At 42.1% G+C, this 20,590-nt stretch overlaps 1 protein-coding gene across 5 annotated transcripts in view; it reads left to right on the forward strand.

Annotated features, from left to right (window-relative positions):
- Positions 1 to 20,590, forward strand: part of nfic (nuclear factor I/C) — a 494,946-nt gene that overhangs the window by 375,286 nt on the left and 99,070 nt on the right. For 4 of the 5 annotated variants that reach the window (XM_072243879.1, XM_072243880.1, XM_072243882.1 and 1 more), the window contains exon 9: positions 7,045 to 7,203. The exons of the other annotated variant lie outside the window; for it this stretch is intronic. In XM_072243879.1, the coding sequence (XP_072099980.1) occupies positions 7,045 to 7,203 (159 nt within the window). The remainder of the gene's footprint in view (positions 1 to 7,044; positions 7,204 to 20,590) is intronic. 5 annotated transcript variants of the gene reach the window in all.

Consider the following 20,590-nt stretch of genomic DNA (forward strand, 5'->3'; position numbering starts at 1 on the left):
CTCCAAAAGGCATTACGGAACCACCTTCCCGGCTGTTAGATCTCATCATGATCTCATCCGCCCAGTCCGTCCGAGCTGACTTTGCACGCTAGGTCGGTCATGTCTCTGTCTCAACGGGGTAGGAGGTCCGCTGGCTATCCTCACCTGGTTTAGCCCGCCTGTCAAAGCGGTGCGGCCGCTGTTGCATGCAAACAGCTACTTGGAGTCACAGGTGAGAGCTGAGTGTCCAGTGGGGACCAAAGGTGAGTGAGCTGCCCCAGAGTAGACACAGCAAACCCCTTCAATTCCTCCTTGGACACCCCATACATCCCAAAGTGCCGTGTAAGCCAAGGGAAGAGGTTCCTCAAGTGGGATGAAAGAGGGCAACATCTTATCTTCCTCATGCAATTTCAAAACACCAAATCAAAAGTACATTGCAAGTGGCCAGACACAAATGGCCACTATTACAGGGCATCATTTAGCTGTTCCAAGACCACCAGCGAAGATTCTTTCAGTTCAGTGATTATTTTATGTCGCACTATGCCCCATCAACATTGTCTGAAGTCACAGATATAGAATATGAACTAGTCATCAAATGCATGCTAATTGCCTCGTTGGACATCAAAGGTAATCAAAGAAAATCGATTTCCTTTCGACACTCATCTCTGGTGTCCAATGAGGCATTTTAGCGGTTAGCGTGATGCTATTACAGCTCAGGGTGTTGGAGTTTGGAGTTCATTTCTGATGCCCTCATTAAGGAATCTGCACATCCTCCCTGTGGAACACGTGAGTCTCCTTCAGGTCCTTAGGTTGAAAGATGTACTGGTTAGTAGGTTAATTAATCATTGTAAATTGTCCTGTGATTAGGCTGGGGTAATATCGTTGGGTTGCTGGTGGCGCAGCATGAAGGGCTGGAAGAGCCTGTTCCACGTGGTATCTCTAAATAAATAAATAAATAAATAAAATGTACGAATTAATTCAAATAAAGGTAGCTGCCTAAAGCACAATTAGCGGAGTGCAAACTATATCTCTGTAGGAGTTGATGAGCAGGTTTGCCAATAATTCGTAGACTGTAGCAGCTTTCCTGCGTCTATAACTTGTTGTCACGTATCTCTTTAATTACAACAGAAAGTTCAGCTGCCCAAGTTTCCTATGATGAAAAACAGATGTCAATTTTAAAGTCCCCATGAAACATTGAAAATGGAAATTATATTGGGGGAATGGAGAAGGAAGAATCTGATGTCAAATCCCCGCTGCTTTGTGGTTATACCCACTCACAGGGAAGGCTTTGGAAGTAAACCCCAAAAAAAAAATCTAGAGCTGGAGTCCTTAAGGCAGCCCAACGTTGAATTCAAAGCTGACTGGCAACTCCTGCGACACCGCTGGTGCCAAATTGTTTTGGTCTCTGGCGTTCCTTTGGATTCATCAGCCGTGTGGAGATGAGGAGCTTGCCGCATGGGCAACGGCTTGCTCTCCATATCATACTGCCTTGTCTTGCGTATACATAAACAGCTAGGACACAGCATCCATGGTTGACCAACGGAGGGCCATATTGGATGAGTCTAGGACACTTCAACCTGAGTAGGTGTCAATTGCCTACAGGTGTTAGTTGCTGGTTCCTTAATGTATGTCCATCAGCTGGGTCAGGCTACTGCACTAACTAACTAACTTTAGCAACATATGGCAAAAACTGATGGCACTCTTTCTTTAAGACCATGTGACATAGGAGCAGAATTAGGCCATTCGGCCCTTTGAGTCTGCTCTGCCATTCAATCATGGCTGATTTATTATCCCTTTCAACCTATTCTTCTGCTTTATCCCCATAACCTTTGACACCCTCACTAATCAAGAACCTATCAACTTCTGTTTTAAATATACCAAATTACTTGTTCTGCACAGCCATTTGTGGTAGTAAATTCCATAGATTCGCCAACCTCTAATTAAAGATATTTCTCTTCGCCTTTATTCTAAAGAGATGTCCTTTTATTCTGAGGTTGTGCCCTTTGGTCCTGGACTCTCCCACTTTTGCAAACATCCTCTCCCTGTCAATCTAGACCTTTCAATATTTGATAGGTTTCAGTGAGATTCCACCCCCCCCCCGCAATTCTTCTAAACTCCAGTAAGTACAGGACATACATTAACTTTTCATTCCCAGGATAATTTTCGTGAACCTCCTCTGAACTTTCTCCAACATCAGCACATCCTGCCTTAGAAATGGGGCCCAATCTGCTCACAATACTCCAAGTGAGGCCTCACCAACTGGGCCTTCTAAGGTCTCAGCATTACATTCATGCTTTTATATTCTGGTCCTCTCAACATGAATCCTAACATTGCCTTTGCCTTCCTCACCACTAACTCAGCCTGCAAGCTAACCTTTACGGAATCCTGCACAAGGACTCTCAGTTTAACAGAATAATTTGAGCAGGAGGTGGCAATAACTTATGGTGCTGATTCTTTGTGGTTTTAGAATTAATTTAGAAAGCTGTTTTAAGAAGTATACCTGCTGTTGTGTGGCTCAGTGAATGATTGTGTCTGATGAAGTGACCCAGAGCACTTCAAGTACAAGAGGTCCAGCTTTTAACCTCCAGAAAGCCACCTCACATGCAAAGTGGCGGTTCTGGAATGGAATCACAGAAGAATGCTCGGCAGCTGTGGGAGGGCTTGAATGCACTTTGGATATTTGTCAGTCTTTTTATGTATATTTTTTATTATAAATTCTATAGTATTTCTTTATTTTGTTATAAATGCAAGAAAGAAAATGAATCTCAGGGTTGTGTGTGGTGATATATACTGTATGTTCTTCGATAATAAATTGACTTTCAACTTTGCTTTGAGATGAGTACAAACCTGGCAGCTGGGATCAAAGTTCAAAGTAAATTTATTATCAAAGTACATTCATGTCACCATATACAACCCTAAGAGCATTTTCTTGTGGGCATTCACAGTAAATACAAAGAACAAATAATAATAACTAATAAATAAGCAATAAATATGGAGAACATGAGATGAAGAGTCCTTGAAAGTGAGTCCATAGGTTGTGGGGACAGTTCAGTGTTGGTGTGAGTGATGTTATCTCCTCCTGTTCTAGAGCCTGATAGTTGAGAGGTAATAACTATTCCTTAACTTGGTGATGTGAGTCCTGAGGCTCCTGTACCTCCTTCCTAATGACAGCAGTGAGAAGAGAGCATAGCCAGGATGATGGAAGTCTTTGATGATGGATGCTCAATGTTAGGGAGGACTTTGCCTGTGATGGACTGATCCGTATCCACTACTTTTAGGAGGCTGAATTTGTAGGATGAATTAGTTCTTGCCATTCACAGGCAGAAGCAGAAGAAAAATGAGGCGAATGTAGAAAATTGGAATTCTGTACCTCTGTGATTCAGCAATCCTTCTGAAATGGGAAGGATAATGAAAGTAATTAGCAGCTCTGTTCCTCACTGATATCCTGGACTGGGCTAGTGTCCAAACTGGTCTTAGCTATGAGCTGATCCTCTTTTTTAAGGAGTTGGGAACATCAGCTGAGTTTTGAGAGTTTCTAAGATTAGCACTAATAATCAATAAATTGTTAAAAATTCTGTATCTTTTTGCTGATTCTATTTTTTGCGAAGGTAGGAATATTAAGTGAATTTTCCCGTCGTAAAATGGGGGACCACTTCGCAGAGCACCTCCACTTCATCTGCCAGAAGCGGAACTTCCCAGCGGCCAAACATTTTAATTCCGATTCCCATTCCCGTTCTGACATGTCAGTCCATGGCCTCCTCTTGTGCCACGATGACGCCATCCTCAGAGTGACACCTTATATACCACCAGAGTAACGTCCAACCTGATAGCATGAATATTGATTTCTCCTTCTGGTAAAAATTATTTCCTTCTCCCCCACCGCCCCTTTGCCTGTTCCTTACTCTGGCTGCTTACTTCTTCTCGTCTGTCTGTCACCTCCCCTGGGTCCCTTCCTCCTTCCCTTTCTCCTATGGTTCACTCTTCTCTCCTATCAGATATCTTCTTCTCCAGCCCTTTATCTTTCCTACCCACCTGCTTTCACCTTCTAGCTTGTCCTCCTTCCCCTCACTCACGCCTTTTTATTCTGGCATCTTCCCCCTTCCATTTCAATCCTGAGGAAGGGTCTCGGTGCAAAATCTCCATTGTTTATTCTTTTCCATAGATGCGGCCTTCCCGGCTGAGTTCCTCCGGCACTTTGTGTGTGTTGCTTTGGATTTCCAACTTCTGCAGACTTTCTCTGCAATCAACAGATTATTACAAATTCTGTAGAAATCTTATCTTTATCTTTGACAGTAATATTGATTTACACAGATTGGAGCAGGCCTTTCAGCCCGCATGTTCCATGCAAACCAAGATGCCTCTCTAAGCTAGAGTCTAGCTCAGTTTGAAGTGTACACATCAGGATACAAGCCACTACATCCAACCACATTGTCTCAGATGTCATTTTCAAACATCTCATTCAACAGGTTTGTTCTCTTGCCAAAGTTTCAAACTACAATTTAACCTTCACTGGATGAAAGGCCGAGATAGAGTGGATGTGAAGAGGATGTTTCCTACAGTGGGGGAGTCAAGGACCAGAGGGCACAGCCTCAGAATAAAGGGCTGTCCTTTAGAACAGAGAGGAGGAGAGATTTCTTCACCCAGATGGTGGTGAATCTGTGGAAGTCATTGCTATAAGTGGCTGTGAGGGCCAAGTCATTGAGTATATTTTAAGCGGAGGTTAATAGGTTCTTGATTAGTCAGGGCGTCAGAAGTTACAGAGAGAAAGCAAGAGAATGGCGTTGAGAAGGATAATAAATCAGCCATGATGGAATGGCGGTGCAGGTTCAATGGGCCGAATGGCCTAATTCTTCTCCTAAATCTTATGGCTTATGGTCTTAATGCCTGTGTAATCTGTACCTCTCTCAGTGTGTACATCCTCCAACAGTTCTCTAGAGCGAGAACTAGTTCTTATCTAATCACTAATATTTCATTTATAACACATTACAGCTGGTAAAATTCCATCCTCCCGTGAACTTACCAGAGCAATTCTACACTGCCATCATAGAGTGCATCCTCACATCAGCCGTTACTATCTGGTTTGGTACAGCATCCTCTCACAATGTACAAAAACTCCAGTGAGCTGTGACATCCTCGGAAAAGGTCATTGGCTTCAGTCTACCATCACTGCAGGACTTGCATGGTTCCAGGACAAAGCTGTGGGCAGAAAAATCATTGTTGGCACTACCCACCCTGAAAGCTGCCCTTTCCAAAAGCTCCCTTCTGGAAGCGCTCGGGCTATTAAAATAAAAATTCTTCATGCCATTTTAAAAGTTGCTTGCCCTGGCAGATAATCTGATCAATCATTCTAGTTAGGCCTACCCACTCACTATATCTGTTACCCCGTCACTGCACTGTAAACACTTCGAGCCACTTTATATAACACGGTTTACATGTAAATACATGCCGGTATTTATGTATTTATGTACATTTCATTCCATACCCATATTTCTAACTTAATTTTATATCATTCTTTATTCTGAATAATTGTTGAATGTTGTTTTTTGTTGCATGTTGCACCCTGACCAACACACCCCAGCAAGTTCCTAATACACGAAAATGTACACTCCTATTTTATGAGGTACCCCCTGTACCTAACAAAATGTCCACTGAATGTATGTCTGTGGTCTTCTGCTGCTGTAGCCCATCCACTTAAAGGTTCGACATGTGTGTTCAGAGATGCTTTTCTGCATGTTGCTGTGGTAATGCATGGTTATTTGAGTTACACTCATGTTCCTGTCAGCTTGAACCAGTCTGGGTGTTCTCCTCTCAGCTCTCTCATTAACAAGGTATTTTCGCCCAGAGAACTGCCACACCCTTGACATAGTTTTGTTTTTCACACCATCCTCTGTAAACTCGAGAGACTGTTGTGCGTGAAAATCCCAGGAGCAGTTTCTGAGATACTCTGGCATGAGCAATCCTTCTATAATCAAAGTCACTTGGATCACAGTTCTTCCCCATTCTGATATTTGGTCTGAACAACAACTGAACCTCTTGACTGTGTCTGCATGCTTTTATACATCGAGTTGCTGCCACATGATTGACTGATGAGATATTTGCATTAACGAGCAGGTGTACGGGCATACCTAATAAAGTGGCCACTACGTGTGTATACAGATAAAGTTGATTCGAGATTCCCTGTTACCACCTCCACCGCAGATTCTTCTCTCAGCTTCATTTCTTGTTTAAGAATACAAACACCTGGGCTGATGACAAGAGTACATGACTTTATTTTTAAATATACTCTAATAATTGTCTGTCATCACTCACCTCTGTGAACTATGCATTCATCAGGGTTGTAGTCCTCCCTATGTTCTGTGCGTACACCTAACATAAACACGTAGTGTGACTGTAAGTACTACATGACAGATCGACACAAGTGACCTTTACGTGAATTCCATCAGTTGACTAATTTAAATCATTATTTATATTCTGTGTGCAATTTGCTAGTTGGAGCTAGTGAACTATATTAGACCTGCTGTATTATGTTACTTTTTTTTGTCGGCTACAAACGTAATCAAATCAACTCACCACAGCAGGAGCACCAGACCTTCCCCAAGCAGTAAGGCTGATCAATACCTCCACCCACTAACCCACCCCTCCACACCCTCACCCCCACCACCACTACTTTATTATTCACTGTCATAGTCACCTTATGTATAGACACTCCTATGCACAGCATCATTTTATGGACATACAATCAATCTATGTATATAAGCTATCTTATGTATTTATATTTATTGTGTTTTTTATTATTGTGTTCTTTATCTTATTGTGTTTTTTTATGCTGCATCAGATCCGGAGTAACAATTGCTTTGTTCTCCTTCACACTTGTGTTCAGGAAATGACATTAAACAGTCTTGAATCTTGAATAATTAGAAAAACTGTTCAGCAGTTAACTGTAGTTTGTAAAGTGTTATCTCTCTTGGGAATGTGTTGCAAAATACTTTCATTTTTCCATTTACTTTTTTTTCCCAATTTATCCCCACTTTCTTCCCCACTCGTTGGCCCCTTGCCTTCTCGCAGCCAGGGAGGGAGGGCGAGAGAGTCACCGACTACTCCGTGACTTCAGTGACAGTGCCTCTTCGTGCTCAGATGAGAGGACGCATGCTACCGGCGGAGAGAGACACCCTGTGTCAGTTGTTCTACTCCCCGGGCCCTGGGGAGTGCTATCCTCATGTGAAGGTGACATTGTACTTATGAACCCTGTAGTGAAAGTGACTACATATTGCGCTTTTTCTTTACGTTAGTGTATTTTTAAGCAGGAAATATCAACATTTCCAATATAGAAGTTACAAATTGTCAGAAACTGTACTTACACTCAGTGACCACTTTATTAGGTACAGGAGGTACCTAATAAAGTGGCCACTGAGTGTATTCCTATATATTTGTGGTCTTCTGCGTCTGTAGCCCATCCACTTGACATGTTGTATGTTCAGAAATTCTCTTCTGCACAGCAGTGTTGTAATGCGTGGTTATTTGAGTTACTGTCATCTTCCTGTCAGTTTGAACCAGTCTGGCCATTCTCCTCTGATCTCTCTCATTAGCAAGGCATTTTCACCCACAGAACTGCTGATGACTAGATGTTTTGTTTTCTATTTTTTTGCACCTTTCTCTTTTAAACTCTGGAGACTGACGTGTGTGAAAGTCCCAGGAGATTAGTAGTTTCTGAAGTACTCAAACCACCCTATCTGGCACCAACAAGCATTCTGTAGTCAAAATCACTTAGATCAGATTTCTTCCCCATTGTAATGTTTGGTGTGAACAACAACTGAACCTCTTGACCATGTCTGCATGCTTTTATGCATTGAGTTGCTGCCACATTAGATGTTTAAATATTTGCATTAATGAGCAGGTGTACCTAGTAAAGGGCCCCCTAAATGTGTATTGCATTTTAATTAAGTTCAAGGTCAGGTTTAATTATCATTCAACCATACATGAATACCCATAAATAAGGCCAAACGAAACAGTGTTCCTCCGGGGCTAAGGTACAAAACACAATACCAATAGGCACACACAGCACAAGGCCCATATAGCACATATAAGAATGCGGTAAACATACAGTCACACAGTACGCAGCAAGTCTATCTCCACCACTATCAAGCAACAGACCTGCAGTGCTTAATGTGATTAATATCTAACAGTGTCTTACAACGGTAAAAAAGACATATAGGACAAACAGTTACAATTTTGTTTGGACTCAGAGAGGCTGCTGCAACAAAGCGGGTCAACATCTAACCAAAAATTTATAGACAGTCTCTTTGACCAATAGCAGAGACCTAATAAGAGAACTGGAACCAACAGCAGAGTCCCAAAGACAGATCTGGAACTAGTAGGAGAGTCCCGGAGACAGACCTGGAACCAGTGGCCGAGTTCCAAAGACAAATCTGGAACCAATAGCAGAGGGAGAACTGGAACCAATGGGAGAGTCCCGGAGAGAGAGAGCTGGAACAGTAGCTGTTTAACAGTCAAATTGTCTTATAAATCTAGGCACAGCATGAAGGTGAAATTATAACCACATCATGCATTCAAATTGCTCTTTCAACAATAATTAGAACAAGTCACTTTCAAGTGGTTTATACGGCAGCTTTCTCTAGACAATAATTAAACAAACCTTTTGAGTTGGTTCTGTTTAATACTCAGTGCTATTCTTTGAGGAAATAGCCTGGAGGCAGATCTCAGTCGATGGGCTATGAAGATGTGAGTGGCTTGTTATCATTTTTGTGTCACAGTTGACGCCCCTCCATTTGCCAAACTATTATGGGCATGATTGGTGTCCTTCATAATCTGTTTAGTTTAAAAAATTTGATCGCTTAGTGTATTATATTGCATAATTGTTTTTTTCACTGTAAAAGGGGGCTCACCATTTCATTTGATTTGCAAGTCACTGCACTAAATCAATTAAACTAAAAGTAATCTGTTCATTGAATTGCTTTTAATTCTTTTAAAGTATTTTATTAGGAGGTTCATTTTATTCCAAACCTATCTAAATGTGTAGCAGCACCAGTGTAATGCAGGGGTTCTGTTGTTGGGTTGTGGAGTGACGAAGGAAGGTTTCAGAATCAGATTCAGATTCAGAATCAGGTTTAATATCACTGGCATATGTCATGAAAAAATCTGTTGTTTTGTGGCAGTAGTACATTGCAATACATAATAGTTTAAAAAACTAAAATCGCAAAATGAAATATATGTTAAAATTAAATTAACTAAGTAGTGCAAAAAAATCAATAAAAAGGAGAAGAAGTAGTGAGGTAGTGGGCGTGGGTTCATTGTCCATTCAGACATCTGATGGCAGAGGGGAAGAAGCTGATCCTGAAGCACTGAGTGTGTGTCTTCAGGCTTCAGTACCCCCTCCTTGATGGTAGCAATGAGAAGAGGGCATGTCCTGGGTGATGGGGTCCTGAATGTTGGGTGCCTGCTTCCTGAAGCATCACTCCTTGAAGATGTACATGATTGTGAGGAGGCTGAGCTGGCTGAGTTTACAACTGTCTGCGGCTTTTTCCGATCCAGTCCAATGGCCCCCTCCATAACAGACGGTGATGCTGTCCATGTACATTAATACTTCCATGTCTAGTTTATTTACCACCCCTAATTCGCCCATTTATCCCAACTACTATGATTGCAGGAACACCCCTGACTACCCAATAGATTAAAGATTAGCTTGATTTGTCAACATATAGATCAAAATAACATACAGTAAAATGCATGATTCCAGCCAATGGGCTTTTTTAAAGCTGAGTAAGTTTCTTTTTGCAAATAAATATTAAGTCCTTAAAACAAATTTTTCAAAAAGAAATTGTGGATAGGGTCAAAATGTCTTTTTTTTTACATAATAACAAGATATTAAAATGCTACTTCATCTACCTAAAAAAATTAATGATTCCAACCGATGTCTGACTGGCTGTTAAAGCAGCGACGACCTGGGCAGTTTGAGGATGTGCTGAAGAAGGGTCTCGGCCCTAAACGTCGACTGTTTATTCCTCTCCACAGATGCTGCCAGACCTGCTGAGTTCCTCCAGCACTATGTGTGTGTTGCTGTGGATTTCCAACATCTGCAAACTTTTTTGTGCTTATTTTTTCAAGGATCTAGAATCAGCGTTATTTTCCATTATATATTAGGGATTTGCTGTGGTGTGTTGGTCGGGTTGAGACGTGCAACATTCAACAATTATAAAAAATAAAGAATTATATCAAAAATAAAGTTAGTAGTTAAGGTACAGATATGGAATAAAATATGCATAAAGTTATAAATACCTGCATGTACAATAGTGTGCAAAATTCTTAAGCATGGATGGGGTGCCTAAGACTTCTGCGCAGTACTGTATTTGTCAATGTGGAGTGGAGAGTGAATTTATACATCTGGCAGGAGCAAAGGATGTTTGTAATGGCGAGAGTAGAGCACCGGGGGTGGTGGTGGGGGGGGGAACAAGAGGCAGAGAAGGAGTGGCAGGGGGCGGGTGCAGGCACACCAGTCCTGAGACACCAGGCGAGGTCATTTGATTCTAAACAATTGGTTTATTGATCATTACAGAATATCTCTCTGGTGTTTCACACTCCCTTCCCCTTTTCCCAACCATGATTCCCCTCTCCCTGCCCCCTTCCAACTCTCAGTCCACAATAGAGACTCATATCAGAATCAGGTTTATCATCGCTCACATATGTCATGATTCTTTTTTGTGGCAGCAGTACAGTGCAATACATAAAATTACTACAGTACTGTGCAAAAATCTTAGGCACCCTAGCAATGTATATGTGCCTAAGACTTTTGCACAGTATTGTATGTCCTTGATGGCAGGGGGTATATATGGTTCAGTAGATAGATATATTGATATCTGTGGTGGGATCTCTTTAATTGATCAGAGACTATTAAATAGTTTCTTAGTACGGTAAGTTGGACTCTTGACTTTGCAAGCTCATTCATTATGATCTTGCGCCTTATTGTCTGCCTGCACTGTACTTTCTCTGTAACTGTTACACTCTATTTGACATTGTTATTGTTTTACTTTGTTCTTCCTCAGTGCAGCTTGTAATGATGATCTGTGTAATGATCCCTAGCTATATATATGTGCCTACATCATATGCATAGTACAGTACGTATTCCCGGTTACCCTGGTTTCCTCCCACAGTCAAAAGACACACCAGTTGGTAGGTTAATTGGTCATTGTAAATTTTCCTGTGATTAGGCTAGGATTAAATCAAGGGATTACAAGGCGGCCTGGAAGGGCCTATTCTGCTCTGTATCTCAATAAGTAAATAACAGCATCAGAAAAAGTGTTTTAAAATGTCTCTTTACCACTGAACCATCTTCATTCATTTTGATTGATTAGTGGTGAGTCTAATGGGTTCACACCCACACAGAAACAATGCATGCTTAATGAAAAACAACTCACCAGTCAGTCTGAAAGCAGAACTGTCATGAAATCTAGAGTGGATTAGGGTAACACATTGGTACATCTATTGGGTCCGTTACCTCTTTGAGGAACTGACTGCTATCATGACCCAGCTTCAATTCTGACTGCCAGGTCTGCATGTGTGTGTATGGAGTTGTCCTCAGATCCCTTTTAAATCCCTCATGCTAGGGTAGCATCAGGGCAGCATGACAACGTAGTGGTTAGCGTAATGCTTTACAGTACCAGTGGTTAAGGTTCAATTCCCGTTGCTCTCTGTAAGGAGTTTGTATATTCTCCCCGCGATCGTGTAGGTTTTCCCCAGGTGCTCCAGTTTCCTCCAAGCATTTAAAGGCATACAGTAACCATCTACAGTCATGCCACTCAGGAACTTGGGGTATATTATTTTTCTTCTTTGTGACTGTATTTTCTGAAATCACTGCCATATGTGCTATGTGCAATGTGCTGTGTGCTGTGTGCTGCTGGTAATGTGTTTTGCACATTGGCCCTGGTGGAACACCGTCTCGCTTGGTTATATTCGTGTGTATGGTTGAATGATTATTGAAATGAACTGAACTAAACTTGAACTTAGGGTTAGGGCTACTGAGTTGCAGTCTTGCTCTGTTGGTCTGGGAGCTTGGTGATAGGGACACCTGTGGGCTGCCCCCACCTCATTGCAAGCGACAGCGCAAATGTCACGTTTCACTGAATGTTTCATAGTTTCAATGTACATATGAGAAGTAAAGCTAGTCTATCTTTTCTTTCAAATCTTTTCCCAAGACATGTGGGTTCTGTTGACCACTGTAAGTTGCCTCCGGTATGCAGATGTGTGGGTAAAATCTGGGGCAAGTTGATTCGAATGTAGTGAGAGTCAAGTGGGAGGCTGGCCTGTTGTGGCTGACGGAACAAAGGTGCTCAGTGGAGAGAGTCCAGGGGAGGTTTATGTGAATGACCACAGGAATGAAGCGTTAATAATTGTATGGTTCTGAGCCTGTACTCGCTGGAGTTTAGAACAATAATGGGGGGGTGGGGAGTTTCTTTGAAACCTAATAAATGTTGAAAGGCCTGAGTGGAGTGGATGTAGAGAGGATGTTTCCTTTAGTGAGAGAGTCTAAGACCAGAGAGCATAGCCTCAGAATACAAGGATGTCCCTTTAAACCAGATGAGGAAGAATTTCTTTAGCCAGAGGGTGGTGAATCTGTGGAATTCATTTCCACAGACAACCGTGGAGGCCAAGTTTAAAGAGGGGGATGACAGAGTCTTGATTAGTTAGTGTGTCAAAGATTAGAGGGAAAGGGCTGGAGAATGGGATTGAGATGGATAATAAATCAGCCATGATGGAAAGGTGGAGCATATTTGATCGGCTGAATGGCCTAAACCTGCTCCTATATCTTATGTTCATATGGTACACTCTCTGGGCCTGACCTCCTCTGTCCTTGCAAAGGTCTTCTTCACAGTGCCAGGTTTCCTTCTATCTGTCAGAACAGAATGACCTTTGCTCACATTTTTGATGTTCCCTCCTTGCCTTTGACTGTGGGAAGTTGGTGGGCCTTCTCTCTCTCTGGCTGCTTTCCTGGCCTATGACAAGACCAGCTTCCTCCTCTCTCCGGTAACATGTCACAAGGCACCCACTCCTGCTGGCGTCGGGTATCTGACTTAACTGCCAAATTACCTATGGGAGGGAGGGGTCTATCAGGGGAGTCCAAAGGCAAAATATTATTCTGATATGATTCATAACTGAATATTATGAGTCTCTTTTGATCCATTTCCTGCCAATTGTGTTCATCAGTCAGAAATAAATGAACTTAGGAAAATGGAATTGCACAACATGGCCTGACTATTCATTTCCCTCCACAGCTGCTGCCTGACCCGCTGAGTTTCTGCGGTGTCTTTTGCGTTACTCTAGGTTCCAGCGTCTGCATTCTCGTACCTCAAACAAAATCCTGAAACATTCAGAGCCAATGGGGAAAGTTTCCTGAAATCACAATCTGTTAACCACTATCAGTGATCTAAACAAAATCTCTCCTCCATCGGCATTACCCATAGATCAGCATTGAGATGGGTGCAAAAAGCTGGCAAGTTTAAGTTTCAGTTTTGTTTTATTCTTTCCCTGCAGTCGTCTCACCCACTTCGAAGCACAGCTCCAAATGACTTACTCATTCCGTGTTTCTTCCCACATCCGTAAATTTCATCAGTCAGCAATTTCCATTCATTCTGATCTGGTGACAGGTCTGTGGAAGCTGCAGTAAAACAACGGTTAAAGACGATCACCAGGATAGCCTGGGCCAGTTGTAGTGTACCCAGTCCTTTCCAGAGAGAGAGCTGCAGCCAGCCCTGCTCCCTACAGACCAGATAGGCAAGGGTTGCTGCAGCAGTGTATGTCTTCAAACAGAAGAAAATAGCTTCCCTTTACATAATAAGGAGTGCTGGAGAGAGATGAGATAGGAATAACGGAAGGATGTGAAACACACCCAGCAACTAACTTTACTAACTTCAAATTGGCGTTGGTTGCCAGTTTGTAGTTTCTGTTGATTTTTAACCCCTCTATTGCGAATGGTGATTGATTTTGCAAGTAAGGAATTCAAACATAAACAATTTACCAAATGATAGAAACATAGAAAATAGGTGCAGGAGTAGGCCATTCGGCCCTTCAAGCCTGCACCACCATTCAGTATGATCATGGCTGATCATCCAACTCAGAACTCTGCACCTGCCTTCTCTCCATACCCCCAATCCCTTTGGCCACAAGGGCCATATCTAACTCCCGCTTAGATATAGCCAATGAACTGGCCTCAACTGTTTCCTGTGGCAGAGAATTCCACAGATTCACCACTCCCTGTGTGATCAACATCTTTATCTGATGATCCTTCTTCAAAAACGAATTTTTATCTGGAATTGACTTATCAGAAATGGATATTGATCATGTGGTAAATTGATTCTATTCATAGATGCTGCCTGACTTGCTGGGCATTTTGTGTGTATTGCTTTGGATTTCCAGCATCTGCAGAATCTCTTGTGTTTCTGTATAAAAATAGCAACTTTCTGTCCTTGCTTCAGAAAGGGAGTGGTGACAGGGATAATGTCGGCAGTAGGAAAGGCAAATGCAGTGTTAGCATCCATTTGGAGAGGACTAGAATATAAAAAGAAGGAAGTAATGCTGAGGCTTATAAAGCATTGGTCAGACTGCACTTGGATGTGCTGCCTGAGGGGGTGGGAGAGGCAGATTCATTACGGAATTTTAAGAGGCATTCAGATAGGTTGATGAATGTGAGAAAAATGGAGGGATATGGACACTGTGTAGGCCGAGGGGATTAGTTTACCAATTAACCTACCAACCAGTACACCTTTGGACTGTGGGAAGAAACCAAAGCACTCGGACAAAATCCGAATCGTGCTGAAGGATCTCGGCCCAAAACATCGGCTGTACTTTTTTTCCATAGGGGCTACCTGGCCTGCTGATTTCTTCCAGCATTTTGTGTGTGTCGCTTGGATTTCCAGCGTCTGCAGATTTTCTCTTGTTTATGGGGAGAATGTACAAACTCCTTAGAGATGGCGACGGAATTGAACTCCAAACTCCAGAACGCTGGAGCTGTAATAGACTTACTTGGTTCAGCACAACATTGTGGGCTGAACAGCCTGTTCCTGTGCTGTACTGCTCTGTGTTCTATCAGTTACACTTTGCAAAATACGTTTTTGATTCAGGGTGTAATGTTCTGCACTGGGAGGTGGAAATCCGAGCAGAGTTTGGCTTGAGCAACTCCAAGACTGAGCTATGAGCACTGCGATCAAATCTAAAGGATTTAACGCAAACTGCTCTCAGCCACTCTAGCTGATGCTCAACGCTCTCCTTTAGCGGACTAAGCGGAATGTTCATTTTTTACTGAAAATACTTCTGTGTTGAATTCACAGATTGAATCGTTCACCCACTGTGAACGGTTTTCATCTCCCAGCAGCCTTTATTCAAAAGACCTGTCCACGTCTTCGATGTTGTGTGAGAATGTGTTCAGTCAGGATATCTGACCAGTGACTGAAGGAACAAGTCTTTGTACAAAAAAACATACTAAAATCCAGAAAATTTTCTGTAATGTGCTGTATCTGAACATTTAGCTGAATAAGTGGAAATCTTAGAAATTAAGATCAAAGTTAAAGCATTAGGGCACCACGATAACACAGCAGTTATTGCAACGCTATTACAGCTCGGGCGTTCTGAAGTTTGGAGTTCAATTCCGACACCACCTGTAAGGAGTTTGTACATTCTCCCCATAACTGTGTAGATTTTGTCCGGGTGCTCTGGTTTCCTCCCACAGTCCAAAGGCATACTGGTTAGTTGTCCTGTGGATAGACTCGTGTTAAATAGATGGGTTGCTGGGCTTTTTGGGCCGAAAGGTCCGTACCATGTTGTATCTCTCAACAAATAAAAATTAAATTTGAGACTTGGTTCCTGCCGTAAGGCTTTTGGGATGCATTTTATTTCAGGTCAAATCTTTAATGAAACTTCAGAAAAGTTGTTATACTTTTTAATCTCTGTGGGAGATTAATTTTCTGTCCCCTCTGCCCCTGATTTCTTTGGACTAACGGAAACTGCACTGCACTACTGGGTCACTTCAAAGGCATTTCAGTCTGCTCTTTGTGGTGATCACCCCCCCCCCATTGTCCTATCGTTTAATAGAGTGGATGTGTCTCTGCCTTCAGACTCAGATTCATTTACTTATCATGTGTACATTGAAATACACGGTGAAAGGCGTTATTTGCATTAACAACCAGAGAGGAGGCTGGAGAGAACATGAGGCATTAGTAATGATCTTCCAAGAATCACTGGATTCTAGAATGGTTCCGTAAGGCTGGAAGATTGCAAATGTCACTCCAATCATCAGGAAAGGAGAGAGGCAGAAGAAAGGAAACTATAGGCCAGTTAGTCCAACCTCATTGGTTGGGAAAATGTTGGGAGTTGACTATTAAAGCTGTGGTCTCAGGGTACTTGGAGGCACATGATAAAATAGGCCATAATCAGCATGGTTTCCTCAAGGGAAAATCTTGCCTGTCAAATCTGTTGGAACTCTTTGAAGAAATAACAAGCAGGATAGGAAAAGGAGAATTGATTGATGTTATGTACTTGGATTTTCAGAAGACCTTTTAGAAAGTGCCGCACATGGGGCTGCTTAACAAGCTATGAACCCATGGTATCACAAGAAAGATTCTAACATGGATAAAGCAGTGGCTGATTAGCAGAAGGCAAAGAGTGGGAATAAAGGGAGCCTTTTCTGGCTAGCTGCCAATGACTAGTGATGTTTCACAGGGGTCTGTGTTGGGACAGATTCCTCTTACGTTCTGTGTCAATGATTTAGATGATGGAATTGATGGCTTTGTTGCAAAGTTTGCAGATGATATGAAGATAGGTGGAGGGGCAGGCAGCTTTGAGGAAGTAGAGAGACTACAGAAGGTCTTTGACAAATTAAGAGAATGGGCAAAGAAATGGCAGATGGAATACAGTGTTGGGAAGTGTATGGTCATGCACCTTGGTAGAAGAAATGAAGGGTTGATTATTTTCTAAATGGAGAGTAGATACAAAAACTGAGTCCCAACGGGACTTGGGAGTCCTTGTGCAGGATTCTCTAAAGGTAAATTCGCAGGTTGAGTCTGTGGGAGGGAAGGCAAATGCTATCTTAGCATTCATTTCAAGAGGACTAGAAAATCAAAGCAAGGATGTAATGTTGAGACTTTATAAAGCATTGGTGAGGCCTCATTTGGAGTATTATGAGAAGTTTTGGCCCCCTTATTTTTGAAAGGATGTGCTGAAACTTGAGAGGGTTCAAATGAGGTTCACAAAAATGATTCCAGGATTGAATGGCTTGACATATGAAGAGCATTTGATGGCTCTGGGCCTGTATTCACTAGAATTTAGAAGAATGAGGGGTGACCTCATTGAAACCTATAGAATAGTGAAAAACCTTGATAGAGTGGATGTAGAGAGGATGTTTCCTATGGTGGCAATGTCTAAGACCAGAGGACACAGCCTCAGAATAAAGGGTGTCCTTTTAGAACAGAGATGAGGAGGAATTTCTTTAGTTGGAGTGTGGTGAGTCTGTGGAATTCTTTGCTTCAGGCAGCTGTAGAGTCTTTATGCATATTTAAGGCAAAGGTGGATAGAGTCTTGATTGGTCAGGGCATGAAAGGATATGGAGAGAAGGCAGGAGATTGGAGCTGAGAGGAAAATTGGATCAGTCGTAATTCTGCTCCTGGATCTTACTGCCTTATGGTTTTACATGTTCTTTCAGGCTTTTGTATCTCCTGCCTGACGGGAGCAGGGGTGGTGGGAAGAGGGAACGTCCGGGGTGAGTGGGTAATTGATGGGGTGCATCATAAACAATTAGCAGACTGGCAGTGTAGTGGCATCCACACCAGATGTCAAGGCCAGTGGTCACGGGTTCAGATCCGGCCGGTTCCTTGCACGCATTCCATCCATGGTGGGTTGAGTGTCGAATCAGCAAGGCAGCCTCAAGAAAAAAACGGACAAATGCTAAAGAAACAGCAAGCGATGCACCGCAAGGGACAGAGAGAAACACTGATTATATGTGTTAATTTCGTCTGCACTTTTACTTTGACCACAGTCAGTGATTACATTGCTAGTCACTTTCCCATGTGTCATTATGCAATGAGACCCTTGATAGTGGTGGAATTCCATTAGAACAATGGATGTACTGATCTGTACATCAGACCTCACCAGCCCCCACATTCTCCTCATGCTTAATTAAAGAACATAACATCAATCACTCTATAAGAGCCATGTTTCTGTTTTTTGTCTCTGTGTGTTGTATTTTGTGTTGTGCGTTTATTATGGGCAATTTCTCAATGGGGTGGGGCTCATAGACGTGAAGAGTATGGTTAGGTATTCATTGCTTTGTCTTCAGTCAGTTTTACATCTGGTTATGGTCAGGAGTAAGTTGGGGGATTGATTTTTTTTTGTTCAGCACTTATCTTTAAAAACATTTAAGAAAACTTGGCTTAGTACGTTTAAATTTGCTAACTCTTAAGTATGTTTGAATACACTTGTGCTGTTTATTTTCTTATTCACTGAACTGATTCCACAACCTATGGACTTACTTTTAAGGACTCTACAACTTGTGTTCTCGATGTTTATTGATTATTTATTTATTATTATTTCTTGCAATTTTTTTTTGTCTTTTGCAGATGGGTTATTTGTACAGCTCTGTTGTGTTGCGCTTTTCACTGATTCCGTTGTGTTTCTTTCTATTTACTGTGAATGCCCACAAGAAAATGAATCTCAGGGTTGTATATGGTGACGTATATGTTTTTTAATAGTAAATTTACTTTGAACTTTGAGGGATATCACAAAGTTAACACCCCTGAGTGGCGCGTCATTTAGCTACCAATTGCCTTAACCCTATGATCAGCACAAGAAATTCAGAGTAACACATACAAAGTGCTGGAGGAACCCAACAGGTCAGGCAGCATCTGTGAGGAGGAACATTGACATTCCTCTCCATAGACACTGCCTGACTTACTGAATTCCTGCAGCAATCTGTCTGTGTTTCTGTGCTTTAACCCTGTGTTCAGGTTTCCGTAATGGAGACAGGCGGCCGAATCGGGTGTGGGGTCTCCTTGTATTGCTCATTTACAGCTCTCCTCAAGCCTGACATGTCAGCAAGAAGCACAGGCTGAGGATTTAGGGGGAAGACTAGCAGGGAAAGATGCAGTTATTTTCTGGATATTGAAATCTCCCAGTCTTACACAGCAGAGTCTGGTAAGTTTAATGTCCATCTTGATCACCCATGACATTTTAGGAACAGCTTCTTCTCCTCCGTCATCAGATTTATGAACAGACAATGAACCCACTCTACCTCACTATTTTTGCTCACTTTTTGCAACACTTGTTTAAAAGTTTAATATCTTTTTAATTTTAATTTGCAATATATTTGTGTATTGCACTGTTCTGCTGCCACAAAGCAACAAATTTCACAACATAGGTCAGTGATAATAAACCGGACTCTGAGTTATATAACTTTGTACCTGTAGAGTACAAAACCTGGTGTGGTGAGAACTACATCTATTTATTTTTTAATTAGAGATACAGCACAGAATAGACCCATATATAACCATATAACAATTACAGCATGGAAACAGGCCATCTCGGCCCTTCTAGTCCATGCCGAACTCTTACTTTCACCTAGTTCCACTGACCTGCACTCAGCCCATAACCCTCCATTCCTTTCCTGTCCATATAGCTATCCAATTTAACTTTAAATGACAACGTCAAACCTGCCTCAACCACTTCTGCTGGAAGCTCGTTCCACACAGCTACCACTCTCTGAGTAAAGAAGATCCCCCTCATGTTACCCCAAACTTTTGCCCTTTAACTCTCAACTCATGTCCTCTTGTTTGAATCTCCCCCACTCTCAATGGAAAAAGCCTATCCACATCAACTCTATCAATCCCCCTCACAATTTTAAATACCTCTATCAAGTTCCCCCTCAACCTTCTACGCTCCAAAGAATAAAGACCCAACTTGTTCAACCTTTCTCTGTAACTTATGTGATTAAACCCAGGTAACATTCTAATAAATCTTCTCTGTACTCTCTCTATTTTGTTGACATCTTTCCTATAATTCAGTGACCAGAACTGTACACAATACTCCAAATTTGGCCTCACCAATGCCTTGTACGATTTCAATATTACATCCCAACTCCTATACTCAATGCTCTGATTTGTAAAGGCCAGCAAACCAAAAGCTTTCTTCACCACCCTATCCACATGAGTTTCCACCTTCAGGGACCATCCAGCCCTTCGATCTGTGCCACCAGCAACCCCCAATTTTAACCCTAGCCTAATCACGGAGCAATTTACAATAGACCAATTAACTTGCTAACTGGCATGTCTTTAGACTGTGGGAGGAAACTGTGACACCCAGAGGAAAGCCACACATTCCTCGGGACGGAACGTACAAACTCATTACGGAGGATGCCAGAATTGAACTCCAAATGCCGATGCCCTGAGCTGTAATAGTGTTGTGCTAACTTCCACACTACCATGGCATCCATGGTGCATGGCGATATGGTGGTGAATCATTAACCAATTAATTAATGGGTGAAAATTAACCCTGGTGTGGTTAATGAAATTTCCTTGTAGTAATCAATATCTTCCCCCTTCTCCTAGTGTGTCAGTACATC

Source organism: Mobula birostris, chromosome 26 (genome assembly GCF_030028105.1).
Source record: "Mobula birostris isolate sMobBir1 chromosome 26, sMobBir1.hap1, whole genome shotgun sequence".
NCBI classification, from domain to species: domain Eukaryota; kingdom Metazoa; phylum Chordata; class Chondrichthyes; order Myliobatiformes; family Myliobatidae; genus Mobula; species Mobula birostris.